Source organism: Molothrus ater, chromosome 1 (genome assembly GCF_012460135.2).
Source record: "Molothrus ater isolate BHLD 08-10-18 breed brown headed cowbird chromosome 1, BPBGC_Mater_1.1, whole genome shotgun sequence".
In the NCBI taxonomy this organism is placed as follows: domain Eukaryota; kingdom Metazoa; phylum Chordata; class Aves; order Passeriformes; family Icteridae; genus Molothrus; species Molothrus ater.
This window is the reverse complement of record NC_050478.2, coordinates 152545090-152566436: the sequence shown is the minus strand read 5'-3', so window position 1 is coordinate 152566436 and position 21347 is coordinate 152545090. Positions and strand designations below refer to the sequence as shown.

General features: G+C 48.4%; 1 protein-coding gene across 3 annotated transcripts in view; it reads right to left on the bottom strand.

Moving 5' to 3' along the window:
• Window positions 1-21347, bottom strand: part of ARHGAP39 (Rho GTPase activating protein 39) — a 109937-nt gene that overhangs the window by 7565 nt on the left and 81025 nt on the right. For 2 of the 3 annotated variants that reach the window (XM_054514605.1, XM_036402734.1), the window contains exons 3-6: window positions 20497-20577; window positions 10108-11509; window positions 4452-5013; window positions 2897-2989 (exon numbers count right to left, since the gene is read on the bottom strand). In XM_054514605.1, the coding sequence (XP_054370580.1) occupies window positions 2897-2989; window positions 4452-5013; window positions 10108-11509; window positions 20497-20577 (2138 nt within the window). The remainder of the gene's footprint in view (window positions 1-2896; window positions 2990-4451; window positions 5014-10107; window positions 11510-20496; window positions 20578-21347) is intronic. The other variant, XM_036402716.1, reaches the window with a different exon arrangement.

Below are 21347 nucleotides of genomic sequence, written 5' to 3'. Positions count from 1 at the left end.
ATAAATATTAATAATGAAATAATTTTATATTTAATGTTAAAGTTATAGATGATATACTGATTGATCATTATTATTAACTTTTAATAATTGCCATTATAAATATTATCATTATTAATCCATATTATAATTTACTTTAGAGGATTTTCTAAATTAAATTAATTCTATTCAATTAATAAATTATAACAATTAAATTGTTATGATAATTATATTAATTAAGTTATTATAATTAATTTAATATTTTTAAATTATAATGTTTATATTTATAATATTTAAATTAATATGATTTGGTAGTATATATTGTAATAAATTAATGAATTTTAAAAATTATTGGTGTTAAATGGATGAATTTATGAATGATATTGTAAGTATTAATATATCATTAATATTTAATAATTACAATATTCATAATGTAATAATGCTATATTTATTAACAAATATAAAATTATATATTTTAATTTAGTCATTGTTAATAATAACTTTTAATAATATAAATATAAATATATAATTATTGTTAATATATATAAATGCATATTTTATTAATTTTAACAACTAATTATGGTAATTTTAGATTATTGTTTTATATATAAATACATCATCATGTATTATAGTCTGTATATAAAAAAAATTTATTAATTAATCAGAAAATTACTGTTTTACAGGAGAATTATTGTTATAATTAATTATAATTATCATAATGAATATAATTATAATATAATTATCATAATGAATATAAATATAATAGAAATAAATATAATTGTAAATGATTGCATATTAATGATAATGATTGTTATAAAAAATTAAATTATTACTATTATAATGTTATTTTTACTCCTCCAATTTTATTTATTTATATTACTATTTCTTATTAATATTAATACTAATACTAAATCAGTGTTACCAATTAATATTATTAATATTGATATTAAAATTATACTAATATTAATAATATTTAAGTCAATATTTATTACATTATTAATGTTATTTGTTACTTTTATGGTTACTATTACTTCTCCCACCATTATTATTTAGCAACATTACTATTTTATTAATATTAATATTAACATCCATATTATGATTTTTTATAATACTGACACTACTACTAATATTAATACTGATAGTAATATTACTACTAATACTTAGAATATTTTAAATAATATTTATATTATTATCTGTTACTCTTACTACTCCTACCATTATTATTTACTAATGGGACTATTTATTATTAATATTGGCTTTAATAATAACACACATATTACTATTTGTTACTAATCTAATAGTAATATTTATGAATGCTAATAAAACTATTAATATTAATGCTAAATACTAATATTAGTGCAATATTTGCGCTTGTATAAATACTAATATTAATAAAAAGGATGCATTATTTATTAATATTAATACTTGTAATTAATATTAATACTGACATCCATATTACAATTTTTATTAATATAATCCTAATACTAAAAATAATATGTATAGTTTTACTAATATTAATACTATCAATATTATTACTACATCATTTACACCAACTCTATCTCATGGCATTAATTACCCCAATTAATATCATAATACTAATACTAATACTAATACTAATACTAATACTAATACTAATACTGTTGCTAATAATAAGAATACTACCAATGCCAATACTAATATTAATAATAGCAATCATATTACATAAATTAAGAAGCTGTACTTCAATCCTATTAATTACCCCAATTAATGCAATAATGGTATTACTACTAATACCAATACTAATAACACTAATGCTAATATTAATACCAACACTAATACTACTAATATTACATAAATTCCAATTCTATCTCATCCCTATTAATTGCCCCAAATAATACAATTATTTGGGGTAATTAATAATATAATTTATACAAATTAATAATAATAGTAACACTAATACCAATACTAACAACACTAACGCTATTATTAATACCCACACTAATACTGATAACACTAATATTATAAATAATAACATTAATACCTAAACGACACCACTTCTATCTCCCCCATATGAATTACCGCAATTAATGCATTAATAATATTAATACTAATACCGATACTAATAGTACTAACACTAATATTAATACCAACACTAATTCTACTAATTGTATTAATAGTATTGCATATATTACACCACCTATATCTGACCCCTTTTAATTACTCAAATTAATACAATATTATTACTAATACCAATACTAATAATACTAGCGCTGATATTAATACCGACACTAATAATAATATTCCATAAATGACACCAATTCTATGTCACTCCTATTAATTACCCCAATTAATGCAATCATATTGTTAATACTAGTACGAAGACTAATAATGCTAATCCTAAGATTAATATCAACACTAATACTAATAATATCAATAATAATATTCATATCTAAAGGACAACAGCTCTATCTCACCGCTATTAATTATCCCAATTAATAGAAAAATATTAATACTAATACCAACACTAATAGTAATACTAGCACTAATTATATTAGTACTAATATTAATAATAATATTATTATTACATAAACTCCACCAACTTTATCTGACCCCTAATAATTACCCCAATTAATGCAATAATAATATTATCACTAATACCAACACTAACAACACCACTAATATTAATAGCAATAATATTAATAAATAAATGGCACCAGCTCTATCTGACCCCTATTAATTACCCCAATTAATGCAATAATAATATTATCACTAATACCAACACTAACAACACCACTAATATTAATAGCAATAATATTAATAAATAAATGGCACCAGCTCTATCTGACTGTTATTAGCTACCCCAATTAATTAATTAATTAATTAATCAGCGAGCCCCGTCCCCCGGTGCCCCGGGGCGTTGTGGGAATTCTGGGCTCCCTACCCGGGATCTCCTCGCTCTGGGGCTTTGGTTTCTTTCGCAATTTGGGTTTCTTCTGATTGGTCCTTGCCAGGAGGTGCCGGAGGTGCCGCGAGACTGGGGGGGAGCACCGGGAATTCCCGCGGGAACCAACGACGGGAATGGGGAGCGGGGCGGGGTGGGATGGAGATGGAGAAAAGAAAACGAAATCAAAATTAAAATCAAAATCAAAATCAAAATCAAAATTAAAATCGAAATCAAAATTTAAATGTCAAAAAACTGAAAGTAAAAGGAAGAAAACAAAAAATAAAATGGAAATAAAAACGCGATTGAAACGACAATGAAAATGCAAATTCAACCAAAATGAGACGGACTCGAAAATGCAAATTAAAACAAATCGACATCGACAACGAAACCAATCAACACAAAGACAACGAAATTCCGGGAAAAACCACGGAAAACTCAGAACAAGGGCGGAATTGGGGAATTCCCAGGGAAGGGCTCTGATTGGCTGGCGGGGAGTTGGGGGCGGAGCCTCTCCTTTGGCGGGAAATGACTTTGGCACCTCTGGTGGGACCAACCCGACCCACCCCGACATTCCCGGAATGGCCCATGGGGTCTTCTCCACCTCCCGTGGCCACGTGGGCTGGGATCATCTCCTGGTGTCCCCTCCTGGAGCTGAAGGACATCTCGGAACCCCGGGAGAAATTTGGGATCCAAAATCCCCAAAATCCCAAATCCTCCTGGACCCCCAGTCCCACCTCATCCCATGACCCACCAGGAGGTGGCATCGACTCATGGGGACGTCCAGAGGGCGAAGGATTTGGGACAACCAATCCCAAGGTTGGAAAGCATCCCCTAAAATTCCCAAATTTCTCAAATTTCTGTCTCCTCCTCTGGGACATGACCTAAAACCTCAGGAGATGGGAATCTTCTGGGTTCCATCCCAACACTGGGGTTTTTTTGGGATCCAAAGCTACTGGAGAGGAAACATCTGGAGGTGGGCATGATGGAAAGCATGGAATCCTGGAATTTTGGGTCCAAAGCTATTCCAGAGGAAACATCTGGAGGTGGGAGTGATGGAAACCATGGAATCCTGGAATTTTGGATCCAAAGCTACTCGAGGAGAGACATCTGGAGGTGGGAGTGATGGAAACCATGGAATCCTGGAATGGTTTGGGTTGGATGGAACTTCAGGGGATGGGAGAAGTTCCAGGAGCGGAGGTGACACTGATCCCACAAAGGCGTCAAAGCTCATTTCCTCTTGGATCTCCCGTTGGATTTCCGGGAAGAAGGGTGGGAAATGCCCCACAGCACCAGGTGCACCTCCAGGAGATGCTCTGGATGAGTTCCTCATCCACCTTTCCATGAGGAGGCTCATCCAAGAGGAAAGGAACCAAATCAACGGGTTGGGACGTGGAATCATGGGATGGTTTAGCCTGGAAGAGACCGCAGAGACCATCCAGGGACACCTTCCCCTATCCCAGCTCTCTCCAAATCCCCACCCAACCCGGCCTGGAAACGCTTCCAGGCATGGAGGACAACCACAGAAGCCACCGGGCCGCGGTTCCTCACTTACCTTTGGTGTCATTCACCGGATCCATGTGCCGGTAAATGTATCCTTCAAGGTAGGAATGGAATTTGGGAGTGGGTGGGAAGAAGGCCAAACAAATGGCCATGAGCTCCCAGCCGCGGGCCAGGCTCTCGTAACGGAAGTTCTCGGTGGTCTGCCGGCACAGCTGGATGTAGAGCTCGTCCCGCAGCCCCTGCATGCTCCAGCCTTTGGTGGCGATCTCCAAGGCCACGTTGAGCTGGTCCGTCTTGGCCCGCCGGTCGCCCATGTACATCTGGATGAGCTTGAAGATCTCGCACGCCTCCTTCTTGACGTTGCGGTCGTTGGTCATGATCATGGGTTTCTTGATGGACTCGCTGCTCCAGGCCAGCATGTTGGCGATGGAGACCTTGCGCCGGAAGAGCCCTTGGGTGTGCTTGTTGAAGTGCTTGGAGGCCCAGTTCTCAATGTCCGTCTCCGAGGAGGGCTTGCGCAGGTTGAAGGTGGGGAAGACGCAGCTGGCGCTCGGCATCATGTTCCGCGTCTGCCGGCTGCTCTCGAACTGCGCGCACGCGCCCAGGTCCTCGGACTGCGGGACAACAGGCGGGACAGGTCAGCGGGGCCGGCAGGGTGGGGGTGATCGATCGAGCGATCGATCGATTGATTGATCGAGCAACAGATTGAAAAACAGACCAGCCAATAAATCAATGAACCAATGAACTAATGGCTCAATCAACCAACCAACCAATAGATCAATCAACAAACCAATCAACCCTGGCAGTGCTGATGGAGTGATTGATTGATTGATTGATTGATTGATCGAGCAACAGATTGAAAAATAGACCAGCCAATGAACCAATGAGCCAACCAACTAATGGCTCAATCAATCAACCAACCAACCAACCAACTGATCAATCAACAAACCAACCATTAAACCACTCAGGCAACCAACCAACCAACGGCTCAATCAATCAACCAACCAATAGATCAATCAACAAACCAACCAACCGTGGCAGTGCTGATGGAGTGATTGATCGATTGATTGATTGATCAAGCAACAGATTGAAAAATGGACCAGCCAATAAATCAATGAACCAATGAACTAATGGCTCAATCAATCAATCAACCAACCAATAGATCAATCAACAAACCGATCAACTGTGGCAGTGCTGATGGAGTGATTGATCGATTGATTGATTGATCAAGCAACAGATTGAAAAATGGACCAGCCAATAAATCAATGAACCAATGAACTAATGGCTCAATCAATCAATCAACCAACCAATAGATCAATCAACAAACCGATCAACTGTGGCAGGGCTGATGGAGTGATTGATTGATTGATTGATTGAGCAACAGATTGAAAAATAGACCAGCCAATGAACCAATGAGCCAACCAACTAATGGCTCAATCAATCAATCAATCAATCAATCAACCAACCAACTGATCAATCAACAAACCAACCAGTAAACCACTCAGGCAACCAACCAACCAACAGTCAATCAATCAACCAACCAATAGATCAATCAACAAACCAATCAACCGTGGCAGTGCTGATGGAGTGATTGATCGATTGATTGATTGATTGATCGAGCAACAGATTGAAAAACAGACCAGCCAATAAACCAATGAGCCGACCAGCTAATGGCTCAATCAATCAATCAACCAACCAATAGATCAATCAACAAACCAATCAACCAGTAAGCCAATCAGGCAACTAACCAACCAACCAATGGCTCAATCAATCAATCAACCAACAGATCAACAGACCAACCAACCAACCAACCAACCAACCAACCAACCAACCAAATAACCAATCAATTGACAAACCAATCAAATGAAACAGCCAGTAAACCAATTAGTCAGCTAACCAACAGATTAATCAATCAACCAGCCAAATGATCAATCAATGAACCAATCAACCAACAAACCAACCAATGAAACAACCAGTAAGCCAATCCATCAACCAACCAACCAACCAACCTATCAATCAACAAACCAATCAACCAACAAACCAACCAGTACGCCAATCAGGCAACCAATCAACCAACCAACCAATCAGTGCCTCAATCAATCAACCAACCAAGCAATAGATCAATCAACAAACCAATCAACCAATGAAGCAACCAGTAAGCCAATCAGTCAACCAAACAACAAACTGATCAATCAACAAACCAGCCAATGAAACAACCAGTTAGCCAATCCACCAACCAACCAACCAACCAACCTATCAATCAACAAACCAGCCAATGAAACAACCAGTTAGCCAATCCATCAACCAACCAACCAACCAACCAACCAACCTATCAATCAACAAATCAGTCAATCTACCAACCAACAAAACAACCAATCAACCAATCATCCAAACAATAAATCAGGCAACAAACTGATCAATCAATCAACTGACAAAAGAGAAACCAACAAAGAAATCAACCAACCAACCAACCCAACCAACCAACCAACCAACCAACCAATTAATCAATCTGATAAACCAACCAACAAACCAATCAACCAATGAACCAACAAACCAACCAATCAACCAGCAAATCAATCAATCAACCAATCAAGCAACCAATCCACCAACAAATCAATCAATCAATCAACCAATCAACCAACAAATCAATCAATCAATCAGTCAATCAATCAACCAACCGTTGCAGCATTCAGAGGTCTTCCCATAAGCCTCGTCCTCTCCAAGGAGCCTCCTCGATCCCACCATGGCCAAGTGGAGCACGATTGGCCAGCAGCCAAGGTGGGCTCTGGCACCGATTGGCATCAGGAGGGAGGGGACAGGTGGGGACGAGTGACAGGCCGGGCTCTCTCCACACTTGGTCAGAGGAAGGTGGTGGCAACATGGGGGGAAGCAAAGGGGGAGTGGCTTCGGGTTCCACCTGTCCTCTGGGGACACTGGAGACACACCCACCCTTAAGGGCCCCCCAGGAAATCCCTCTACCCAAAATCACCTTCCAGGGTGGTTCTTCTGCGGCCACAGGAGGAGGCTGGTGGCTCCTCCAAGCCATGACCAAGGACATGGATGGTCCTTCTGACCTTCCTGAGGGACAGGAGATGCTCAGGGTTTGACCTTGACCTCTGCAGAGCAGCCAGCTGGGAAGGAGCCAGAGGAGCCCAGTGTCCTCCTCCTGCCGGAACCAGCACAGCTTGGGGATGTCACCCCAGGAGGGGTGGAGGGACACCCCAACAGCTGCTGACCACCACGGAGGAGGCCAACAATTGGGATGGACAATTGGACAAGACTGTGGCCCTGCAGCCAGCCAAGGTGGCTTCATCATCTCTCCTGCACATCCAGGCCAGCAGCACCTGGGTTTGGGGGCCCTGGGGACGTGACCCATGGCAGGGAAGGACATGCCACACCATCCAGAGGTGACACCGCTGTCCCCACCTTGGTGGCCCCGGGCAAGGTGACTCCAGTGCTGCCACGGACTCGGGGCTGGGCTTCAGATGAGGAACAGAAGAAAAGCAGAAGGTGGAAAGACCCAGGAGGTGGAAAATCCAGGAGGGGACAAGGAAGCCACCCAAAGAGCCACCAGAGCTGCTGGCAGCTGAACTTCTACTGAGCTTCTGCTTCTTCAAGCAAGTCAAGTTTCTTGTCTCTTCAACAACCCGTCCCGTTCCAATTTCGAGATCTCTCCATGGACATTTCTCCACTCCCATCACGACCGCGATGACAATGGCAGGGACAGGGGATGGGGACCCTTCATCCCTCAAGGGACCCAGCCCCGGTGTCCCTGTGGAGGCCACTTCACCCCGAAGGTCCTTCTGTGTCCTCCAACCTGGGGTTTCCTGGGTGGAAGGAGGTGCAGGAGATGCTCGAAGGTCTCACTTGGCAGCTGCTGGGGACGCAGCTCTTCCAAAAGAGCCATGGGCTGGACCAGAGCCACCAAGAGAAGAAAATGACCCCATTGGTTGAGGACATCAACCTTCTCCAGCCAAGGAGAGCGTGGTCAGGCCAGGGAGTGACACCGGAAGTGAAATGTGATGGATCCTCCGCTGCCAGAGCCAATAGGAAATTGACTTCATCCCTAATTAGCTCTAATTAACACCTAAACGAACTTGGGGGATGCCCTGGCCTACAAGAAGGGGATAAACCATCAGGTGTCAACCTCAAATGGCCGTGACCTCCTGTCTGTCCCATGGGGTGACCATGGAGTCACCTCAGGAATTAGGGAATCCTCAAGGGAGAAGGTCCTGGAGCCACCTGGATGGGGCTGGGATGCACCTCAGTGTGGGGACACTCCACTGGTGACCACCACAGCCATGACCATGGAAGGGGTTGGGTTGGAAGGGACCTTCAAGGTCATCCCGTTCCAGTGGCCAGGGACACCTTCCACGATCCCGGGTTTCTCCAAGCCCTGTCTAACCTGGCCTTGGACACTTCCAGGGATCGGAGAAGCCACAGCTTCTCTGGGAAACCGGTGCCAGTGTCCCACCACCTTGGTGTCCCCGAGGTTGAGGATGAGAGATGGGACCGCCAGGACAGAAACCTCTGGGGAGTGGAGAAGATTCCCACCACGTCCCAAGCTCTGTGAAGAAGGTGTGGGATCACCAGTGGTGGCAGCTTCTTCTCCTGGCATGAAGATCCAAAGTGGATCTGGAGCTCTCCAGCTTTGGGTTTGGACCTCCTCGTGCAGCACGGAGTCCTTGTGCTTCAGGAATCTTCTTCTGCTGCCCTTGGATGCAGCACTCCACCAATTTCCATGGACAAAAAGGGAATTTTCCAGATGATTTGCTGTTTCCCCAGGTCCGTGTCCAGGGTCTCCTTCCTGCTGACACCAAATTCCATCTTCCAGGAAGCTTTCCAGGTGGGATTTGTCATCACCTGTTTCTTGGAAGCCCTGACAGCCTTTCCCTGGAGGGGAAGGGACTGATGGAGGACATCCAGAAGCTGATGGAGGAAATCCAAGAACCAGGGAAACATCTGATGGGATGGAATCTGGGCACATGGGGTGCACAGCAATTCCAGGTCAGAGCCTCAGGGTCTCCTCTGGAACGGGAGTTCAGGGCTGGAGGCAGCCCACAACCCTGGGAAACAAATTCTGGAAAACTGGTGGCTCTTTCATCCCAAGGTTTTGAGGGACCACCTTGCTAATGACCAACTTTGAGGGACCACCTTGGCAAGGACCAACTTCCTTGAGGGACCACCTTGGCAAGGACCAACTTCCTTGAGGGACCACCTTGGCAAGGACCAACTTCTTTGAGGGACCACCTTGGCCAAGGCCAACATCTTTGAGGAACTACCTTGGCAAGGACCAATTTTGAAGGACCACCTTGGCAAAGGTCAACTTCTTTGAGGGACCACCTTGGCCAAGGCCAACATGTTTGAGGGACCACCTTGCCAAGGGCCAACTTCTTTGAGGGATCACCTTGGCAAGGACCAACTTTGAGGGACCACTTTGCTAAGGACCGGCTTCTTTGAGGGACCACCTTGGCAAGGACCAACTTCCCTGAGGGATCATCCAGGGATGGGCACTCAGGAACCTCCTGGGAGCTTTGTGGCTCCAGGATCTGCCCCACACCGAGGCAGGAGAAGCCACAGCACAGAGATCCCTGCGCCCAATCCCTGGTGCGGGATCACCCCAGGGACCATCCCACTGGATCTCCACTGGAGCAGAAGGAACTGCTGAAGACCCCCAAAACCGAGAACCTTCCCAAGGAGGGCGTTACCTGAGATGGATGCAGGTATGGCTCGGGGGAGGCCAGGTTGGTCTGGACGGAGACGCTCTTCTCCAGCAGGATCTGGGGGAAGCCCAGCTTCTCGAAGGTGTTCCTCTTCCAGTGCTTGTTCTCCTGCTGCGCCAACGCCTCGTCCTCGCTGAAGGCTCTCACCACCGGGCCTGGCATGGGCAGCGGGAGGGCTCCGTCGCTCTCGTAGCCCGAACCGTCCTTTTGGGAATCCCAGCTGCTCCTCTGCTTCATGTGGTAGTGGGCCTGCTGCGCCTCCCACGCCAGCCGCGCCTGCGCCAGGAACGGCTCCGGGAACCCCCGCGCCGCCTCCGCCTCGGCCGCCTTGCTCTCCGTCCGGTTCATCGGCGACCTGGTGGGCCCCGGCGTGGCTCGTTCCTCACCCAGCTCTCCCAACACCTCCCGCTCCCCCGAGCCGTCCGTGGAGGAGGCGTTGGCGTCGTGGTTCACCGAAGGCTTCCGGCTTTTCCTCTTCCTGGTGGAGGGCGAGTAACCGGTGGAGGACAGGGTGTCCTGCTGGCTGGACCACGACATGGAGTCCTCGCCCTGGGCCACCTGAGCCCCCGCGGGGCCGGGGCAGAAGTCGGGTCCCTCCATGCTGCTGTAGTCGCCCGACTTGATCTCCAGGCGTTGGTCCCGCACCAGGCAGGGGCTGTGCTGCAGCGAGTAGGAGCCGCCGATGGGGTTGGGGGAATATTTGTGCCTCAAGCCCGTCTTCATCTTGGGGCTGGAGCCCGACTGCTCCACGTAGACCAACTGCCGGACGTATTCCTTGCCGGCCGGGCTGTATTCCAGGCTCATGAAGCGGTCGGGGCATTTCTGCTTGGTGAGCACCAGCTGCTGGTAGGGCGAGTTGGAGCCTTGCTTGGGCGACTGAAGGAAAGGGTGAGGCTTGCGGATGGGCGACTTCTGCGGCGAGCCGGCCTTGTAGCTGCCGCTGGCTTCGTACTGCATGTCCACGGGCGGCTCGTCGTAGATGGGAGCCTGGTATTCCATGGGGGGCTCCTCGTAGAGCGGCGGCTCGTAGGCGTAGCGGGGCGACGAGGGCTGGGATTCGCTGGAATGTTTGCGGTGCTGGGCTTGGAGCGGCGAGCAGAAGGAGTCGCCCCGGCCCAGCAGCGGCGAGCAGCTGCCCACGTGCTCGGCCCTCTTCAGGAAGGGCGACTGCTTCCTCTCCGGGAAGAAGACGGAGCTGTCGGCGTCCGAGGAGAAGGTCTGGAGGTTGGGCGACTGCTGTCCGCCCGAGGGCCGGCGGGAGCGGGAGCCGGGTTGGTTTTCCGGGGCGTAGCCGTTGCCTTGGTGGAGGAGGAAGCTGGGCTCCCGATCCGTCACCTTGATCAGCATCCGCTCCTTGGTGCCGGCGTTCCATCGCAGGGATGAGGTCCTGCGGGGAGAAAGATCACAGTGCGGGGGTCAGAATTCCACCAAAATTTGGGATTGTTGGCGCCAAAGCTCCCGGGCCTGGAGGATGGATATTGCCAAGTGCTCGAGAGATGGAGATGGGACGGGGTGGATGGGGTTGGATCCTGGACAAGGCATGGAGGGACAGGACACAGGGAATGGCTTCCCGCTGCCAGAGGGCAGGGTTGGATGGGATAATGGGAAGGAATTCTTGACCGTGAGGGTGGTGAGGCGCTCTGGAATGGAATTCCCAGAAAAGCTGTGGCTGCTCCATCCCTGGAAGCGTCCAAGGCCAGGTTGGACAGGGCTTGGAGCAACCTGGGATAGTGGAAGGCGTCCCTGCCCTTGAGGTTGGATATTTGGAAGAAATTCTCCTGTGAGGAATTCTTCCCCGGCACGTTGGATTCTCACCTCCTCTCTCCTGCTCCTTGGGGCACTCAGGAGGAGGAAGAGCAAAGATGGATTTTGATGGAGCTGCCCGGCTCCCAGGAGGGGATCCGAGCTGGAATTTGCTGTTCCCAAGGCACAGGGAAGCACATCCTGTCACCCATCCCACGCTGGAACAGAAGATGCCGGAGGCACCGTCTGCTCTCCCGGTTCATCCCTCTCCAAGTCTCATTTATTCCCAGCCGTTTGTCCCTTCTGTACCCCAGGAAAAGGCGGAGTGGGTTCAACTGCCGAGTTTTTGAGGGAAAAAATTTCCCACAAAAAGACACAAACAATTCCCTGCAGGGGGCCCCACAGTCTCTCCTTGCTTGTCCACGACTTTTTCCTCGCTCCAAGGGATTTGGGAACAATTTATTCCTTCCTTTTCCACCTTTGGATCTCCCGGGGACTTGAGCCTCCTGCCAGCTTCTTTGCTGCCGAAAACCTGGATGAGTCTGGATTCCTCCACCTTGGCTTGATGGATCTCATGCCCCTCACGGAGCCCTTCCAGACCCCCCGAAATTCCACCCACGACCACAAAATCATGGATTCATGGAATGGCTTGGGCTTAAAGCTCATCCAGTTCCTGCCATGGGCCGGGGCCCCTTCCACTACCCCAGGTTGCTCCAAGCCCCTTCCCACCTTGCTCTGCTCCTGAAAAATCTGCTTTTCCTGCTCAAAACGCACACAAAAAGTCTTGGATGGCCCCGTGTTTCTTCTGGAGGTCTTTGATCCTCATGAATAACCTGATTTTTATGCACAGATCCCAGAAATCGCGAGGAAAGAAAACAGGAGATCCACAGAGGAAACTGGACTGGAATTTCCAGGGAATCTGTGGCTGTCCCATCCCCTGGAAGTGTCCAAGCCCCGGCTGGACAGGGTTTGGAGCAACCTGAGATAGTGGAAGGTGTCCCTGCCCATGGAAAAGGGCTGGAATGAGATGAGCCGGAAATTCCCTGCAGAAATCCGCGTTTCCACATTTTCCCCACCCCCACCCAAATCCCAGATCCCAAATCCCAAATCCCTGCTAAACCCAGGTGTTTTCACTCAAACCAGGTGAAACCACCGCTTAATTCCCAGCTTTGCAGCTGGCACTGATATTCCCATCTGGCAGCCGCGGATCTGAAGAAAAATCCCCAACGGAGCAGCCGGGCGCCTCCGTCGGAATCTTCAAATCACCTCGTCCAGGCCGAGCTCTCAATCCCAAATATTGAACAACGAGAAGCAATATTCCAGAAAGCCCCGTGCATTATGGTCAGTGCTCCATCCCCCCCCTCCTCCAAAAAACCCCCACAAGATAAATGGAATTTTCTGCTGGCAAAAGGAATCCCAAAACCGCAATTTTTGGGCTGAAAATCGCTGCCCGCAGCCACTCCAAGGAATTCAGGGGATGCTGGCACGGGGGCATCCGGCAGAAATCCCAAGTATTCCTGTTATTTCTGGCTTGGCTCTGGGCTCTCCCTGCTGTTTCCTCCACGTGGGGGAGATTTTTTTTTCCTGCTCTGTACATTTCCATGACAAAACCGCTTCCCGAATCCCTCTGCGTCTCCCGTCCAAGAAATCCAAATTTCTTTGGAAATCTGTGTGATTCCCACGTAACTTCCAGCTGGTTTGGGGCAGGATTTTTCCCACGTTCTCCTAAATTTCCTTCTCCTAAATTTCCTTTCCCTGCTCCAGTGTCCCCCTCCTTGATCTTCTTCCAACCTTTGGGAAGTCAGCAATGGAGGGGAGAGGAGAAACCTGGATCCCTCATCCGGGAATTCCTTTGCTTCCCATTGTTTTTTCTGGAGAGACCCCACACCTGCAGACCCCCCCCCCCCCACTCATTTGCATATCATTATTTATTCCAGCAAGAATTCCGACCATGCACAGCTCAAAATTCCTTAAAATCCCACGAAAACGACCGAAATTGTGGATTTTTCACATTCCCGATGCTTTTAATGGGGATTTTTTATTCCCTCGCTCCATCGAGGTGGGACTGAGGGAATAAATCACAGCTGGATTTAAGCAGAATTATTTAAAAATCATATTTCATTCTTTCAAACCAAAATTATTTGGTTTTTTGGTGGAATGAGGCGGCGACGTGAAGTTTGTGAACAAGAATATTTCCAAAACCGACCCAATCCGTGCATTTTTCCAAGATTTCTTCCTCTGCCCCGGTGTTTTTTTAGAGGCGAAGATTAAAATTTAGAGCTGGGGTTAAGTGGATTTTCCCCCTCCCTGGGAAAAAGCAGAACTATTTTGAAAATCATATTTCATTCTTTTAAACCCAAATTATTTGGTTTTTTGATGGAATGAGGCCACGACGTGAGGTTTTTTAAAAACAAGAATATTTCCAAAACCGACCCAAACCGTGCATTTTTCCAAGATTTCTCCCCCTGCCCCGACTTTGCAGATGTTTAGACTTTGCAGGCGAAGATTAAAATTTAGAGCTGGGATTAAGTGGAATTTTCCCCTCCCTGGGGAAAAAAAAAACCCCCTGGATTTGAATAATTCCAATATCAGAACGCAGCAGGATTCCCCAGGAAAAGCAAAAGATCCTTAGGCACCCCCACCATTCCCAAATCCCCAAAATCCCGAATTCCCACCGTGCCCTCGCTCCTCCTCACCTTCCTCCCCCGGCCGCGGGATTTGGGAGCATCCTCTCCCTCCGCCTTCCACCTGAGCTCAAAATTCCCTTTATCCAGGGCTAAGCCGAGATGGGAGCGAGGGAAGCAGCCCGGCCCCTCTTCCCTCCCCGCTGGGCACCGCCTGCTCCCGGCGCATCCCGCTGGGAATTCCGGGGTCAGGGAAAAGCCCTGGCACGGGGCCCAGCGCCGCTCCGGCAGCACGGAAATATCCATGGGGAAAAAAAAGAAAAAGAAGCAGGGAAAGGTGAGCAGCGGAGCCTGAGGATGTCCAGGATTCCACCCGGGAGCCTCCCGTGATCCGTCCGAAATCTTCCAGCCGGGAGAACACCCCCAGGACAGGAATGCAGCCCCTCTAATCATGCAAAAAAACGTCGCATTTTATGTTAATCTGTAATTAAATTAAGCTGTGTGATGAAATCCTGAAGCCCTCCGTCCTTAAGGTTTTGCTGTTCTTCACCTGCTAGCGCTGTTCCCAAAAAACTGGCACGGAATTCCGTGGGATTCCACACATTTAACAATCCCAGGGCTTGGACCGGGATTTTTAATTCTACGTTTTGAAATCTCGAATTTTTAAATCCCTGCTCGAGCCCTGGATTCTCAGTTTTTTGTGGGATTTGGGGCTCTCGCAACCCCACCACGGCCTCTCCAACCCTTCTTCCACACTTCCAATCCCTCTTCCCATCTTTCGGAAGCGTCGCTTCCCCCTTGGAGTTCATTTTTTTTAGGAAGCCTTCTGATTGGTTGAAGCTGATTCCTGGAAAACACCGGAAACGAGTGAGGTGAAATCTGCACAATTTGGGCAATAAAATGGATATTTGGGAAGAAGGCGAGCGCCGGGATTGAGTTTTCCGAGATGATTTGATGGATACCACCCAGTCCGTGGGATATCCAGGATAGGGGGAAAATCCGGTTTGGAATTTCTGTGGGAATGTTGGAGCGGTGGGAATGTGGAAGCCCAAAGTCTGTTGACATCAAATCTTGGATCGATGAACGTCCGTGACCTCCTCCACACACAATTCCATTCTCCAGCTAAAACATTCCCAAAGGATTATACCCATCAAAATACCACTAAAAAAAAAAAAAAAAAAAAATTTCCAATTATTTTTCCAGAATTGTCCGATCCCGGTCTCCGGATGGCGCCACGGGATCACCTTCAGCTCCGTGAAACGTCTCCGATCTTCTGCTGCTCCGGTGGCCTCGGCGCTAATTAACGTCCACGGAAGCTGATCAAGACCAGGGGGAGGTAACGACCCCTCCCAATCCCTCGTCATCCTCATTCCCACTTATTTTTGGGAGAAGCAGGGCCAGAAATGAAATGAAAAACTCACCAGGAGGGTGAATTTTTGCCATTTTCCGGCAGCCGTTTGGGTGGGATGGGACGCTGGAGGCCACGAATCCATAGACAAAGGATTTTATGGGACGTCCATGATGAGGAAACACCAAAATTTTGGTGTTTCCTCATCATGGACATCCCATAAAATCCTTTGGATGATCAATCCTTGGATGAAGGTCAAGATGACCTTCCTGAAGGTCATTCAATCCTTGAATTTGGATGATCAATCCTTGGATGAAGGTCAAGATGCCCTTGCTGAAGGTAAAGTCAGGGTGGACCTTCCCCACCCATCGTTGTCGTCTTGGTTTGGGACATCCGTGATGGCCGGGGGGGGTCTCCATTGAGTTCCTCCAGGATCAATCCCATCAGGAACCCACCAGGAGGAAGCACAAGACCAAAGCAACCGAGCCGGGCACGGACGCCAAATTCCCAGGAGCCAATGGGGGCAGCTCATCCCAGTTAAAACAATCCACCCAAAAACAGCTTCGTTCCCAAAATCCAAATGTCACCGAAAGCAAAGCGGAGATCTTTCCAGATTGGAGAGGGACATTGGAGGCCACGAATCCATAACCAAAGGATTTTATGGGATGTCGATGATGAGGAAACACCAAAATGAACTTGGATGATCAATCCTTGGATGAAGGTCAAGATGCCCTTGCTGAAGGTCAGCTCAGGGGGGGCCTTCCCCACCCATCGTTGTCCTCTTCGTTTGGGATGGATGGGGGGGATCTCCATTGAGTTCCTCCAGGATCAATCCCATCAGGAACCCACCAGGAGGAAGCACAAGACCAAAGCACAACCGAGCCGGGCACGGACGCCAAATTCCCGGGAGCCAATGGGGGCTGCTCATCCCAGTTAAAACAATCCCCCCAAAAACAGCTCCGTTCCCAAAATCCAAATGTCACCGAAAGCAAAGCGGAGATCTTTCCAGATTGGAGAGGGAGGAGGGAATGCCGGGAAAGGAGCACAGAAGAGCCCTTGTGGTTCTGAGGAATCAGCTGGGAGGAACAGAGAGGCCAGCAGTGACATTTCCCAAAATAGCCGATCAACAGGGAATCTGCTCATTCCCGCTGGCTCCGGGAGCGCCACAAAGACTTCCAAAAATGGTGATTTTTATTTTTTGTTTTTTTTTCTTTTAGCTCTTGCCTGTTCTGAGCGGATTTCGCATCCCCCCGGAGAGCGTTCCCTGCTCCGAAGCTTTTCCTCCTCTTGGTGTCCCCAGCCCGATGGGACACAGGGAATGGCTTCCCGCTTCCAGAGGGCAGGGTTAGGCGGGATTTTGGGAAGGAATTCTTCCCTGAGAGGGGCTGGAATGGAATTCCCAGAAAAGCCGTGGCTGCTCCGTCCTGGAAGTGTCCAAGGCCAGGTTGGACGAGGCTTGGGAAGAAAGCCCAGTTCCAGGAGGTCCCATCACTGTGACGCCACCAAGAGCAACCATCGACCCTCATCCCTTTTTTTCCCAAAAGATGGGATTTTTGTCCCACGGCTCCCTAAGGAATCACTGGTGTCAGTTCTGCTCCTCTTCCTCACTTCCAAGGAAATCAGGAATGGTCACATTGACCTCTAAAACCCAGGAATGGTCACATTTATGAACTCGTGGCCGGAGCCGCGCTCAAAATCTGGCGTGGCGGTTCCTCACCTCCTTCCTGGGTTTCTCCAAAGCTCCTGCAAGTCTCTTCCTGGAATTTGGGCCCGGATTTACACAACTCTGCCGAATTACAGCCATTCCCTGAATCCAGGTGGCACTAGGACAACAAATCCGGATGAAAAAAAAAGGGCTGAACATGGCCAGGGCAGGATTTGGACACTGAACCATTCGGACGCTGACCCTCCAACCATGGAGGAAGAATCCAAAAACTCCCGTGGGAGCCAAGAGGTGAAAACAGCTGGAAAATTACAGATTTTTGGCAAATTATGGCTGTCTCCCAAAACAGAGGTGGCCCCACAACCACGACCACCTCCAAAACCACCTCAGGTGCCTCCAGGGGAGGTTCTGCGGAGCTCCGAAAGGCGGTGCCAGGATTTTTGGGAGCCAACCCCAATTCTCTCCTCTTTTCCCCCCATTTCTTCGGTGTGAGGTGATTCCCTGTTGACCACAAGAAGACTGAAGAACTCTTCAAGCATTCCTGGGTGTGGAGGCTCCGGGAGAAATTGAGGAAGGCCTAAGCCAAGGATCCAGTGCCGGGGAAGCAGACACCATCCTGCTCTCCTAGAACACCCGAAGGGAGGAGAATTCCAGGATTCTCCCCGCTCGTGGATTGGACGTCCCAACTCTCCACAAAGAGCTGGAACACAGCAGGGCGACCTTCTCCAGCTCCAGAGCCTGGAATGATGGATTTGCTGCAGGTTTGGAGAACTTTGGTGCCATCCTTGCCGCCGGGAGGAGAAAGGGAGAAGAAAGTCCTTAATGCTGAAGGTTTTGGTCTAAAATCCAGTCTGAGCAGCCTTGATTGGCCATTGATTGCCCAGCCATGGGATGAAGACAGGAATTTGGGATTTCTCCCACAGACAAGCAGATTTCCCGATGGGAAGATTGACTGATTGATTGATTGATTGATTGATTGATTTTGGATTAGCAAAGAGTTCAACTCCCTCGACGGAACGAGGCCGTGAAGCAGCTCTGGGGACCCCAAATCCAGAGGGGATGAAGAGGGAAAGGGTTAAGAGCAGGGATTGGGAATGACGGGATTCCACAAAAGCATTCCTAGATGGACAGAGCACGACGTCATCCTCTTAATGGCACCGATTAATCTTCTTTACACTGGAAAAATCTCCCGTAGGAATTGTTGGCCGGGAGCTCCAAGGAAGGAGAAAAATCCTTCCTTGCTCCCGAGGGCGTCGCTGCAGCTCCTGGGGTGAGCCACCAGGAGGTGGCGGTGATTCCGTGGCTGAGGATCCCAGCTGAATCCCATGGGATTCCTCAGTCGGTTTCCGGCTTCTCTCCACGAGCCACCTCCATCCCACACCTTGTCCCAACATCCGGGAGCTCTCCAGCTTCTCCTTTCCAGAGGGGATGGAGGAAGGCGGGAACCACGCGTGACCTGGGTCTCACCAGAGAACCACGGATGAGTTGTGGCGCTCAATCCCGTGTCCTTCTGCCATTTTCCAGAGGGAAAGACCTCTGGAATTAGTTCCAGACTCGAGGAGAAGAGGGTTGGGAAGGCCAGGGAAGGCTGTTGGCTCGCAGACCTGATTTTCCAGCTGATCCTGGAATCTCCAGGGGTTTGGAAGCGAGGGAGCTGTGGCAGCTCCAGCGGAAGCGTTTGGGGGCTCATCCCACTCCATGACGGATCTTTGAAGCTCTGGTTGGGTTCCATCCTGCTCCAAATTCTCCATCTCCGTGTTGGGACAACCAGAGACTTCCCAATCCCCGTCCAAACTTTCCAGGAGGGAGAACCAGGAGAGCGATGGAGTCGGGGTTTTTATCCTCGTCGGCCGAACATTCTCCATGAATCCACGGACAACCTGATCCCACCCAGGAGCTGGGCAGGTGCCGTTCCCAGGAAGGGTAGGAAGGAGTGGGAATTGGGAAGCTTGGTTGGGAAACAGGGATTGGCAGGGGGAGCCGAGCCGGAATCCGGCGGGATTCGTCAGCGGCGGCTTGGATTTGGGCTGGCGGCAATTAAAAGCTGCGGTGTCACCGCAGTCGCCAGCGGGAGACGCCTCCATCTTCCCAATCCCACAAAAACCCAGGGAGCGGCCCTGGCTGCCCTTCCCCCAGCCAGCCAAGGAGCTAATTAGCAGCCTTGCTTAATTAGCCGCGGGTGGACGTGCTTTGGTTTAACCCCGCGAGCGCCACGAGCTGGCACCGGAGCTGGTGGTGAATTCCTGCCGATGGGATTGATTGTGAGGGGGGCAAGGGAATCCTGGAACCGTGTAAGGGGTCTGGGTGGGAGCTCCAAGATCGCCCAGTCCCACCCAAACCATTCCAAGGGCAGGGACACCTTCCAACATTCCAGGTTCCTCCAAGCCCTGTCCAGCCTGGCCCGGGACACTGGGTTCGGTGAGGATTTGGAGCTCGAGAAGGATTTTTGGGGTTCAGTGAGGATGTTTGGGGTTCAGTGAGGATGTTTGGGGTTCAATGAGGATTTTTGGGGTTCAGTGAGGATTTCTGGGGTTCAGTGAGGATGTTTGGGGTTCAGTGAGGATTTGGAGTTCAAGAAGGGTTTTTGGGGTTCAATGAGGATTTTTGGGGTTCAGTGAGGATGTTTGGGGTTCAGTGAGGATGTTTGGGGTTCAGTGAGGTTTTCTGGGGTTCAATGAGGATGTTTGGGGTTCAGTGAGGATCTCCGGGGCCCAGCAATGACGTCATGGGGTTCAGTGAGAATTTCAGGCGTTCAATGAGGAGTTGGGGTCCAAGATGGACTCGGGGGGCGGGGGGGGTTCAAGAAGGACTTTTGGGGTTCAGTGAGGACTTTTTGGGCTCCTTGAGGACTTTTGGAGCTCCACAAAGACCTGAAGGGCAACGCACGAAGGGAAGGGATGAGGAGAAGGACTGGAAAATCCTCCGGGAATAAAACACCCGTGACATTCAGTGCCCCACCCATCCCAACCCCGATCCCGGAGGGAAATTCCGGCTACCTGTAATGCAGGAGCTGTCCTTCCGTGCTGTAATCCCGGTAAATGTCGTATTCCTTCTCGAACACTCCCGAAGGCGACGAGCTGGAAAACAGGAATGGCACAGGAGGAGTCACCAATGGAGGCGTCAGCGTCTCCTCTGGGATTCATGGAGGTGAATCCCATCAGGATGGGATCCCACTGTCCTGGATCTGCTCCCGGGGCCTGCTCGAGCTTGGAGTCGCTGATTTTTTTTATTTTGAGTTGTTGGCCGGATGGTGGCCAAGCCACCCATGGCCGTGGTCTCCAGGTTCATTTCCAACCCCTCAAAGACCAAATTTTCCCTTAAAATTTCTGAGCAGTTCCCAAACATCTCCCGGCTCCATCCCGCCCTTTCCGAGTGCCGCTCCCGCTCTTCCACAGCCTCGGACAGTCAGAGCCGATGCGGGAAGAGGAAAATCCCCACAAAACCAAATTTTTGCCACATTTTCATCTAAATCCGAGCCTGCAGAGCTCTTGTTCCCGGAAGATGGAGGTGGTCACACCACCAACCCACTCCAAGAGAAACAACACTTGGAAAAACACGGGGGAAAAAACCCCATCTGGGAAGTCTGGGATGGAATTTCCGAACTGGTTTTTGGACGTGGTGGGGTTCAGTGAAGAGTTGGGAATTCAAAACTTGGGAATTCAGACTTGGGAGTCCAAGAAGGATTTTGTGGGATCCAAGGACTCAAAGCCGCTCTTGCAGGATCAAACCTACTCTTGATCCGTATTTTTGGCTCCACACTTTTCCAATGCCAAGACCCTCCAACCCTTCCCAAAAAAAAAAACCCAGGTATTGATCATGGTGTTTCCAATATTATCCAATCTCGCTG